Below are 12,027 nucleotides of genomic sequence, written 5' to 3'. Positions count from 1 at the left end.
TTGCTTCTTATCATCTAAACACCAATCACCGCATGGACCGTGGACCATATTATTTTTTATGATTTCGTGTAATTCTGGATTTTCAAAGGAACTTGTCATTTCAGCAGAAATATATTTGTCTACAATTTCAGGAGTTGTAATTTTGGAATTTGGTTTTAACGTCAATAGTAGGTGAACATGAGGTAATCCACGTTTTTGGTATTCGATCACATGCATGTGAACGTCTGTAAATATTCGATCTTGAGTGATTATTCTTATTAGTTTGTCTTTTTTCAACTCAAACACGCGAGCTGCCAAATCTGGCCGGTCTGATGAAGTTTGTCCATCCAGAAGATTTTCGCGTGTTTCTCTCCATTTCGGATTCCAGGTCATGGTAATGAATAAATCTGGTTTGCCAAAATTACGAACTATCGTCATCGAGTCTTGATAAGTTTGCAACATATAACGTGGTGATCCTACATGCGAAGATGGCAGAATGACAATTTTACCAATGCGACTATTCGTATCTTGAGCCCGTCGTTGTAAATGGTCAATTACATTTTCGTAGCAATCCACGCGTAGTTTTTGTTGTATCGAACGTAAATAATTTATTCTATCTCTTTCCATTTTGACATAGCTATCAACTGTCCATTGGTGGAATCATCTGCGTCCCAACAACATATAATTGGGTTCGGTTCGAAATGCCATTCGATACTTGAAGTACGCATTTCTCGTGACTCTGTTTTTACCATCAGTTTGTTTCATTTTATCATGCCAGCCTCTAGTTCCATATGGATAAAATAATGGATAAGTCCATGGTTCACCGACGTCGGTGGCGGAAGCGGCTAGGTGCGAGCCTAGTATGCGAAAGGTTGTGAGGTCGCTAATATAGTGACCGCCTGTACCGGCATGGGTTTTCTGTGGTTTCCCATGCTAGTCCTATGTTCTATAGGAGTGCGAATGCGGTGCAGTGTCGAATCCACAGCCGCATGCATAGGGTTGGAGAGGGCCCATTAGCCAATCAGAGGGCAGAAAGGGCCGGAATATAAAAAAAAAAAACAAGTCCATGGTTCAACCCATTCATTCATTGCACTGACATATTGTAAAACTTTGTCCGATGTATTCCGAATAGTAATATATGATTCTGGAATATCTCCATCTGCTCTTGTTGAAAAAACTGCCGCAACTTCGTTAACACGTTGGAAATTGTAACGCCGTCTATCTAATCCTTTTTTTAATGAGAATAATAACTCAAGTTCTGGTTCAACGCCATTATTCCTTGACGTCATGAAATCTAGCTCTTCTTTCATCATTTGATATGATAAAACATGTATATTAGATATTCTCATTGCATTATCAATTGCTTCAAGAACTTCGGCATTCAAATTTGTATTTGCATTGAATCTACGATTGGTCACGTCATCAGAATCGATTATGAAGAGCTGTCCAAAGCTAGGTAACTCATTATCAGCTGGATATAGTTCCGTATTAATTTGATAGTAAGTTTGACCTTGAATTTTTAAACAAAAAGTTCCTGGTCGTCTGTGTTATGTCGGGAATGATGAAATCGCGACTATAACATTGGTTGTCATGTGCAAATGATATGAAAAGTATGAAAACTTTTGAAATAAATTTTAATTGGCAAATGTTAGAAAACAAATCACTAGAGGGTTGAATAATAAGGTCCCCTTGAATTGAAGTTAGTTATTCCCCAGTATTATCAATGGGAAAGTGTCTTGGCTGGAAACACAAGGCGTTAGTTTTAAATAAAAGAATTGTAAATCTGAACAATTATATTCTGAAATTTTGGTGAGTTTACAATTATAATGATGGTCGTACAACTTACGTGACCTTCTTCTCGTTGTGCTTGTACAGGTTTGTCGTTTCCTAATTCTTAAATTTTTTGTTTACAATAATTTCGTTTTAATTACTTTGAATGAATGAATAATAATGATTTGAGTTCCAAGATGTTAATTGAGTTCCGATATTTTCAGTTGACAACATAAATTATCAAAGAATCATGAAAGATTCTATTCATTGACAAAAAGTCGTAGAATATTTTAAATAAGTAAAGTTACGAAAAACTCTACATTTGATTGTTACTTCAAAATTACTTGGGTCCCCACTTTAGGACTGAATGAATTTATCTAACTCAGAGAATGGGCTTCTCTGCTAATTCTAAACTTGTGACTATCGCACTTGTAGAATCGATGAAAGTAGCCAACTGAAGGGTTGATGAAGAACTGGAACGTGTAGTGGAACTGACTTTTTCCGCGTCGCGGCTCCCTTTTTATATTGAATCGAAAGTGTGTCATCAGGGGTGGAAGGTTCTAGAAGCTTCCCCCTGTTTTTACCATTGTCTGCTGCAGGTATCCACCAAATTATTGGATTTCTTTGAATATTATTCGGGGATTGGTGGTGACGTTTCTCCTATCCCTTCATGGAGCGCGTTGATTGGTGATTAGGTGACATTAGGCCTCCTCATTTTCCGTTTGGACTTGCGTAGTTTTTCCAAATTTTGTAAAGGGAATAGTCAACCATCTGCTTCCCCTAATTGACGTATCATAACTTGTGGTTATTTTTACGCGTTTTTCCCCTAATTGAGTCAAAGCATCATACTTCCGCTATATGGTCACTGTCCAGCTTAGTCAGCCGCGAAACCTCTTAAACGGTGAGGTTCCGGGTTAGCCCCAAAACGTAGGTTTCACCCCATTCTCATTCTCATACATTTTCAGAGGTGTTATTGATTTTTCTATTGCCAACTGGTAATGAGATTCACAGACATCTCATGTCTTTCTAATTTGTTAAATTGTAATATTTGATAGTTTCCACAATTTTAAAACAAGAAAATATTAATTCATTCATTCGTGATTTAATTCTACATGGATAATTTTTATGGGTGTCGTCTCTACATTTGATTGGGTTACCCTTTCCAATCTATTATTCCACCTTCTCTATTCCTACAAGGAACCTTTGGGATCTTCGCATTTGACTCTCTTTACAGATATGCGTTCATAAAAATTATGAAATAATGGTTATTCCATAGAGAAAATTATTTAGGAAAAATGGATTATAAAGCATTTTTCGACGGATGTCACATCTGTTATTAACATTCACAAAGTTGGCGTTAAATGAAGCAACTGAGAATGAGTTATTGTAAGACCGAATGTTCTGATAGAAGTGATTCGATTTTTCATGTGTTCCATCGAATAGTTCTTTCAGAATTTGCGGGGAAATTGGTAAATTTTGAACAACAACCTTTCCATGTCTGCAGCAGTCACTGAATGAGTTACCTTTACCTGGGATTCTTTCCGCAGGAAAATTCAATGCTCCGCAATGAACGCATGGGATGTTCATAGGACCGAGATAATGTTCAGAAATTCTGTTTGTTTCCTGCGTAATAGTCATATTACCACTAACATTATGGACGAATCGATTACGTGTTTGCGAATGGGTTGAAACCTGACTTTGGGACACTGAAAATTCTGAAGAATTATTGCACAATACCTGGTGATTATCATTAGCATCATGCACTTGAAAAATCTCTTCTGATAGCCTGTGACAGGACGTTGGATTTTGATTACCCATTTCCCTAGAATTGGATATCGGAATTCCCTTGTCAGATACTGGTTGTGGCATGAGAGAACTTGGAGTATTATTGAAATTATTCATGTCAGAATGATTACTAACCAAAGAGGGAGGTGAATGTTGGAAAAGTCGATCGTTTGTTTGTAATGCGGATTCATCCTTCTTCAATCCAACAGGATTGATTGATCGATAATTTTGTGAAGGGACCTTCTTTTTGGTAATAGTCTTTCTGCATTTATGATCCAATTTGGAATAGTTGGAATACCTGTGATCATGAGAGATGACCTTGAGAACTGATTTTTGTGACATTTAGTAAGATTCTGAACGCGTAGTAGTGACATGACTATTTATTCTCATGGATTCTATTGGAATTTCATCCATTCCGCCAGTTTCATTTTTCTCTCCCATGGAAGTTGGTTTTTTCGATCTGCCACTCTCCAATTTCTCATCAGTCAATTCTAAATATCTTTTCGGCATTTTCACTCCTTTTATTCTTTCTTTTTTGTTTGAATTTCAAGATTCTCTGTTTAATTCCCAGGTAATAATCTGTTTTCAATCCCAGGAAATCAGTTTGTTCAAAGATTATTTCTGTTAGTCTCAATATCTGAATTACACTATAAGAACTGTTTTCATCCGTCTGAATATCTCTATCAATCTGCTTTCTATTCTCTTTGTCTAATTATCTACATCAATCTGTAGTAATTACTGTTCGCGATACCTACATGAAGATACATGTACCAAATGCGGAATGGAACTTGTAAGATAGTCTTAAAAAAGGTATTTTAAAGGTATTTTCCGTTAATTTGATTTTCATACGATTATTCACATGAAAACGATGATGTTATCGAAAAACATGGTATGGTTGAACTTTTCTTGGCGAGACAAACCCCTTTTGTAGGGGTGAAAAATATTGTTGTCATTCAAAAAACTGACTTCATGCTCGCAGCATAGGAACATAAGCAATGGGCAATTTAGCAATTTCCCCTTCCGAACCCTACAACTTGTATTTGAACAATTTTCCTGTTCCTCTCTTCTTACAAGAGATATTGAGCCGTACTGTTGCAAATGGGATACCCTGTATGTTTTGATTGATTGAGGTAGAGAACATCGAGACGAATATTTTGGAATAAAATCTAAATCAGTGCATTAGTTCTTAAGATATTCGCGAAACGATTTACAAACGAATTGCTTTTTCTAGACAACTATTCGACCGATGGCGCTGAAATTTTGTACAGAGTTAGGCCACATTAAGACCTATAATCGGACAAAATAGTTTAACGCTTAATTAATCTGACACTTGATTACTCTATTTTGCAAAAATGGACAACCGGGAAGGTGGCCGTAGACGTGACGACATACAGATATGTATGTATGTATAGTCACCGATGAAAAAAAATTGAGAGAATTAGAATTTAGAGAAAAAAAAATCTCGCACCGCCCAGCCGGGTTTCGAACCCTGGTCTCTCAGTTACGTGCCGGGCACTTTCCCAACTAAGCTATCGGTAGCTTCGGCAACCTCCGTCAAAATGCGTATTTTTATGTTTCGGACCATTCGATATCATTTTCAATCAAAATTAAAAATATAAAAATCGGACGATTACAAAGCTTCCATTCGGAAGCAAAAATTGGAATGTTGTCTTAACTTTTAGTTTCAGCGAAAATATGTAAAGTTATTTCAAACAATATTTAAAATGAAGTATCAAATAATTTTCTCCTCCATCTTCTGTACTCAGAAAACTTATCCACAGATAATATCTAAAAATAACAAAGAACTAATCAATTCTCTCATGTTTCAGAATCGCAAGAATCTTCGATTCAGCCTCAAGATCAGCGGTTCGCCCCCGTTACATAAGTCCCACCTCGCAAGTCTGCATAGCCGCAGTGCTGATCGCTTTTCAAGTAGTCTTAACCCTCGTTTGGATGATAGTTGAGCCCCCGGGGACCCGTCACTTCTACCCAGACCGTCGTCAAGTCATCCTAAAATGCAACATTCAGGACATGAGTTTCTTATTTTCACAACTTTACAATGCCTTTCTCATCGTCGTCTGTACTATTTATGCAGTAAAAACACGAAAAATACCAGAGAACTTCAACGAGAGTAAATTCATCGGTTTCACTATGTACACAACGTGCATAATATGGCTGGCATTCGTACCAATTTATTTTGGAACTGGAAATGCACATGAAATCCAAATCACGACGCTGTGTGTTGCGATAAGTCTCAGTGCATCGGTGACACTTGTGTGTCTGTATTCACCAAAAGTTTATATTATTGTCTTTCAACCGGACAAAAATATCAGGGGAAAAGTAACCATGAGTGGCAGCACCTTCAAAAAGCAGGACAGCAGTGGTGGAGCTTCATCGGTTGCAAAGTGTAAGTTACCCATGTGCACCACACCCCTCTCTTTAATAATGAGATTTACCTAATTATGTGGTTTTCAAAGTAAAGTGACGTATAATTGATGAATAATTTAATACATATTGGCGTCGATACCATGCAAGATATTAAGCTAGCAATTTGCGTGATAACTTGACTCTTCAGTATTGATTTAATATACGAAAATTGGTCAAAATTTTCGGAAAAACTATGGAAAAGTTTGGTAGTGGTTAGTTGAGGAGAGGAACCAGGACAATAAGGAGTGTGGGGTTTAACTTGCATCAGGGAACGCATTGAACAAGGAATTTTTTTATTCTAATGCGGGTCATTGGCAGAAAGCTCTTCTCATTTGTAGTTTTATATGAATGAAATGTGTAAGGATATTTTCCCGGGTTGTTCACACCCCTCTCTTTAATAATGAGATTTACCTAATTATGTGGTTTTCAAAGTAAAGTGACGTATAATTGACGAATAATTTAATACATATTGGCGTCGATACCATGCAAGATATTAAGCTAGCAATTTGCGTGATAACTTGACTCTTCAGTATCGATTTAATATACGAAAATTGGTCAAAATTTTCGGAAAAACTATGGAAAAGTTTGGTAGTGGTTAGTTGAGGAGAGGAACCAGGACAATAAGGAGTGTGGGGTTTAACTTGCATCAGGGAACGCATTGAACAAGGAATTTTTTTATTCTAATGCGGGTCATTGGCAGAAAGCTCTTCTCATTTGTAGTTTTATATGAATGAAATGTGTAAGGATATTTTCCCGGGTAGTTCACACCCCTCTCTTTAATAATGAGATTTACCTAATTATGTGGTTTTCAAAGTAAAGTGACGTATAATTGACGAATAATTTAATACATATTGGCGTCGATACCATGCAAGATATTAAGCTAGCAATTTGCGTGATAACTTGACTCTTCAGTATCGATTTAATATACGAAAATTGGTCACAATTTTCGGAAAAACTATGGAAAAGTTTGGTAGTGGTTAGTTGAGGAGAGGAACCAGGACAATAAGGAGTGTGGGGTTTAACTTGCATCAGGGAATGCATTGAACAAGGAATTTTTTTATGATAATGCGGGTCATTGGCAGAAAGCTCTTCTCATTTGTAGTTTTATATGAATGAAATGTGTAAGGATATTTTCCCGGGTTGTTCACACAGGAAAAATCCAAACTACTTTCTATGCCGTCTCTATCGCTCAATAATCGGGCGCCAACCGAACCTTCACGGGAGGTTCGACGAAAACCAGCGTCTGAGACAAACTCGTCCACTCGGAAGACTTCTGTGGCTGGGAAAGGGTTGCCCAACTAGCATCAGTGAGACACGGTAGAGTGGGCGAGGTCCACTACGAGTAACCGATGCCAAACGTCATCAGCCACTATTCCAGGCTGGAAATTAAGCCTCACGGCCTAATCATCCATACAAATTGAATTTACACTCGTCCTGGAGGGTTTTTCACTCTCTCAGTAGGCTTTCTCCTCCCGAGTATTTCGACTCGGGAGTGTTTCAGAGTTAAATGCGAATCAGCCGGGACTCCTCACAGCCTGGGACGCCGAGAGGCTGATCCGACCAAAGTGGAACACTGTTACCCACTTTACGACCCCCCACACTCTCGGCACCAGTTACCACTTCGGTCATCGCACGTCACCGTCCCCGGGTACTCGAATGTCGGCACATGATCGGGTCGACAGGAGGACGATCTCCACTCCAGACCCACGGGCCCATGCGCTCGTCATTTGTTTCGCCGAGCCGAATAACGCCGGAAACAACAAAGTCGTCACTAAGAGTTCCGAAATAACTCTTTTTCCCGTTTATGGGGGATGCAGGAGCATCCCCCTACGTTTGCTACCATCAGTTATGCACCTGGTTGCACTGAGCTATTCGCCCACCATTCCTTTGGCCGTCTTCCAAGCCAATACCACAGCATATATCGGAAAAATTTCCCCGCTTGAGCGTCGGCGTTCGACTAACTCAGAATCTCACTGGGGCCTTCTCCCCCTAGTCTGAATATCTCAACGACGATAGGTCATTCCGTTACCCTCTCCCCACCAATTAACCCGACGGGATCCCGGGGGCACCAGTCCTCTCACCTGGCCGTTGCTCCCTAGTCTACTCTGACATAGCCTATGGAATCGCCCAGTTGGACAGCCTGTACGTCGGTCCCTTTTCCCGTAGCAAATGCTGGGCGGATTTCAAGACCTACAGGGGTCGCGGTTTTACCCATAACCGCTATGCCTTAGGTCTTTCATCGGTTTGTCACTCAATTCATCTAGTCCCGGCTTTCTTCAGCTGCCTCTAGATGTCACTAACTGTCTCTCTTCCATAAGATAAGAGTTCACATATCTTTCTAGGGGGATTCCAATCCGTAATAAGAAAATCCCGTTACAAATGTGCCTCGATAATTTTTGAAGGAATATTGTTGTGAAAGACGTGGATAATTAACATAAAATGTAAAAATATATACATAACTTTATTTGACCAAAACAGTTTTCACAACGTTTTGTGTACAAGTGATACACACACATGATTTTTATTTCGTTACGCTTGGTTTCAGAGTGGTTACATTTCTAAAAAACCAGATGAATTCGAAAATTCTGTCGATTTTGCATTCGGGCAATCATCTCATCCGTACTGTGGTATTGAAAGCTGTTCCAATATTGCAGTAGTCAGATGCTCATGGTGCAAAAAATCACTTTGCTGCATTTGTTTGAAGAATATCATTTTTGTACGCATTACGTCCCCTAATACTATCTATACTGTCGATTGATCCCCACAGAATGTATGCTGATTGAGAACATAATATTAGAAGGAATAAATGGTCTGAACTTCTATAATAATATCAATGTATATTCTGAATTCCATCATTTGGGGATTACTACCATCATTGTTTCCTTCCATATCGTTTCTTCATTCAATCCTTACCATTTAGTTCGGACTATGGTACTGTGATACAACTAGACGGATAATTGAAAGGTTGTAATTCATATATAACTATCAATGTACATTTTCATGGGTTCAAATTTCGATATTTCTTATTATTCTTTACTCTTTCAAATAAATTCTGTTCACTAATATAATTAAAAGTAACTCCCAGAAAGGTTATTTAGCCTCCAAGTGTTACTTCCAGAGACTCANTTTCTTCATTCAATCCTTACCATTTAGTTCGGACTATGGTACTGTGATACAACTAGACGGATAATTGAAAGGTTGTAATTCATATATAACTATCAATGTACATTTTCATGGGTTCAAATTTCGATATTTCTTATTATTCTTTACTCTTTCAAATAAATTCTGTTCACTAATATAATTAAAAGTAACTCCCAGAAAGGTTATTTAGCCTCCAAGTGTTCCTCCAACTTCCAGAAACTCATCACTCATCTTTTTTATGTACCAAAAAATCGAAGAGTTGTATATAATTAAAAAAAAGTATTTTACTTTTAATTTTAATTTGGGGAAAAAAATCGCAGGATGTGCTTCGAATTGTCTCATGCTTTCGAACGAAATGTGTTTCGTAAAATTCTCATCGATATTTTTTCTCCCTTATTAAAAAAAATTCCCCCCCCCCCCCNATCATTAGCCGTAAGCTTCGTTTTGTACAGGAAAAAGTTTGGAATTTCGCAATTCACGAAAAATCTATTTTTTAAGTTTTAAATTTCGATTAAAAAAAAAACAGGTATTCTGTATTTTTGTCTACTTTTTCAAATGGAATTTATCCCATGGGATTTCCATCAAAAGTTTTTTTCTATGAGAAAAATGAATTTTCACAAGGGTAGTTTATCCTCCATATTTCACCCCCCGGAGACGGTTCTAATTCGCCTTTTCATCATTCCTTGCAACCTTCATGATACACTGCGAAAGAGTTGTTCAAAAAGCTTCTTTATGTGTGCAATCGAAAAATGACCCCGAGAGGTTGTCAACTTCAGAGAGTACTTTCACCCCCTAAAACCCAATATGGGCAGCTAAAAAAATACATCTCCCTTTATTTTGGCTCCTCTATAACATATTTAAGTTTCATCGAAATCGGAGGGGGACACCTGCGTAGTGTTCCTTGTTAGCCAAATTCAACTTAAGTCGGTTAGAAACAGCCCAGTCCAATACACGATTGGCAACGATGCCCATTTGACGTCAGGCATCTTCTAAATCCTCACGGGGAAAGCACGTGTAAACCTGGAGATGATCCGCGTAAATTAGATGGCAAAACCCAGGCTCCAGATCCCCACAGATATCATTAATGAACAGTAGAAATAGCACGGGACCAAGAACAGATCTCTACGGCACTCCCTTGAAAATGAAAAGCCGAAACTTAGCAGCTTCCGCAGCAGCAGTACATGGCTGACTGAATCAAACGCCTTGCTGAAGTCGAACAAAACTATCATGATCAGTTGGCAATACCAGTCAATACCAGTCCTAATGTCACCTGTCAGTTTAAGTAGTCCTGTCTGTGTACTATTGAGCGGACGGTAACCTATCTGAAGAGGATCTAGTATGGAACGCTCAGCAAGGAAACCAAAAATTTACTGGGAAGCCAGTTTCTCCAGTACCTTGGAGATAAAATCTAGCAAGGCTATTGACCTATAATCAGTAGAAAACACAGGGTTCTTTACCTTCTCAAGAGCAACAATAAGAAACCTCTTCCACTTGGATGGAAAAGAAAATACAGCAAATGAACGATTGAAATGCATCACAATATAAGGCCTGAGAAATGGGAGGGCGGCCAAGATCACTGACTTGGGGATCCCATCAGGATCCTTCGCCTCAGTAGAGAAATACCTAATGGCTCTCTGTACTTCATCAGCTCTAACCGGCCTGAAGGAGAAGCCCCCAACAGTAGAGCAACCCTCATGTTGAACAGAGTTCAACAATTCGTCCAGTGATGATTCAGTCACGTCAAAAGTTACTCCAGCAAAGTGTCAATTCAGTGCATCAGGATCGAAGTCCGGCTTAGCATTGTCCACAAAAATAACCTCAAGCCTTCTAAGCTCCTCCCAGATGAGAGAAGGATCGGAGAGAGACTCCAGCCTACGCTGGAAGAACAGCCGACGTGCACCCTCAACTTCACGATGGACACGATCACGAGCCACCCGATATTCAGAGAGCGCCCGACGCTAGCGAACAGGTTTGTAAACTCGGTACAGGCAATCCCTTTCAGCAACAAGAGAGACGATCTGATCGGTGAACCATGGCTTGCGCTTCGAGGATTTCCTCACCATCTTGAGCGGGACAGCAACATCAATAGCATTACCAAGATTACGAAACTGGAGATCTGAAAATTATCGTAATTTTGTGGAACTGAAGCTGATATCGATGAGAATCTCGCTAACTTACTGATGATTTTCGGTGAAAATTTCATATTTTAACAAAATGAGGTTTTTGAGATCATTGTCATTGAAAAAAAAACGTTATGCTGTATGAAGCCTGTAAAAAACCAGGGAATACCACGAATGACGTCTCACTTGAAAGTTTTTTTTATGTTTATTCCATATGCAAAAGTCTAATTTGCTAGCTCCAAACCCGAATTTGATATTCATCCATACATGAAAAGATTTAAAAAATCATAATTCCCCCGATTTTTAATACTTCTCAATGACTTTTCTCGAATCGCAAGCAACAAATTGATCTCCCTATTTTTCCTATCCCATTCACACGTTTTAATTATATATGATATAGAATTTAGATTATATAAGTTATAATTGGGTTGATACATTCCAATTTAGTAGAATTTAATAGGTACATCGAGTAATTAAAATTGTACTATTTTAAAATTTTAAGGATTACAATTTCCGTAGAGAAGGCCATAATGCAAAGGATCATGTGTATCATGAAAATGAAGGACTCTATTGGGAGTTGAAGGTCAAATTCTCGAGAGTGGTATGCCAAATTCTTTCAGGACTTTTGATGTTTCGGAAAATCATACAAGCTTATGTAAATAGTTATTTCAAATCTCATGCGTATTTCACATAAATGGGGTCCCAAAAAATTATTTCTCCAAAAATGACCTGAATTGCGAATACAGTCTCGTTAGCATTGAGTTCAACATAATTTTACCTATGGAAATATTGATCACTCAGTTGT

General features: G+C 38.4%; 1 protein-coding gene across 1 annotated transcript in view; it reads left to right on the top strand.

The window, feature by feature from the left end:
• Positions 1-12,027, top strand: part of LOC107044634 (metabotropic glutamate receptor-like) — a 119,298-nt gene that overhangs the window by 72,795 nt on the left and 34,476 nt on the right. The window contains exon 3 of the mRNA XM_015266582.1: positions 5,364-5,941. Coding sequence (XP_015122068.1) covers positions 5,364-5,941 — 578 coding nt within the window. The remainder of the gene's footprint in view (positions 1-5,363; positions 5,942-12,027) is intronic.

The sequence above is a fragment of the Diachasma alloeum genome, unplaced genomic scaffold (genome assembly GCF_001412515.2).
Source record: "Diachasma alloeum isolate Michigan unplaced genomic scaffold, Dall2.0 Dall_scaffold_00772, whole genome shotgun sequence".
NCBI lineage: Eukaryota > Metazoa > Arthropoda > Insecta > Hymenoptera > Braconidae > Diachasma > Diachasma alloeum.
Note: the sequence above shows the minus strand (reverse complement) of the source record. Positions and strands in the feature narration are given on the sequence as shown.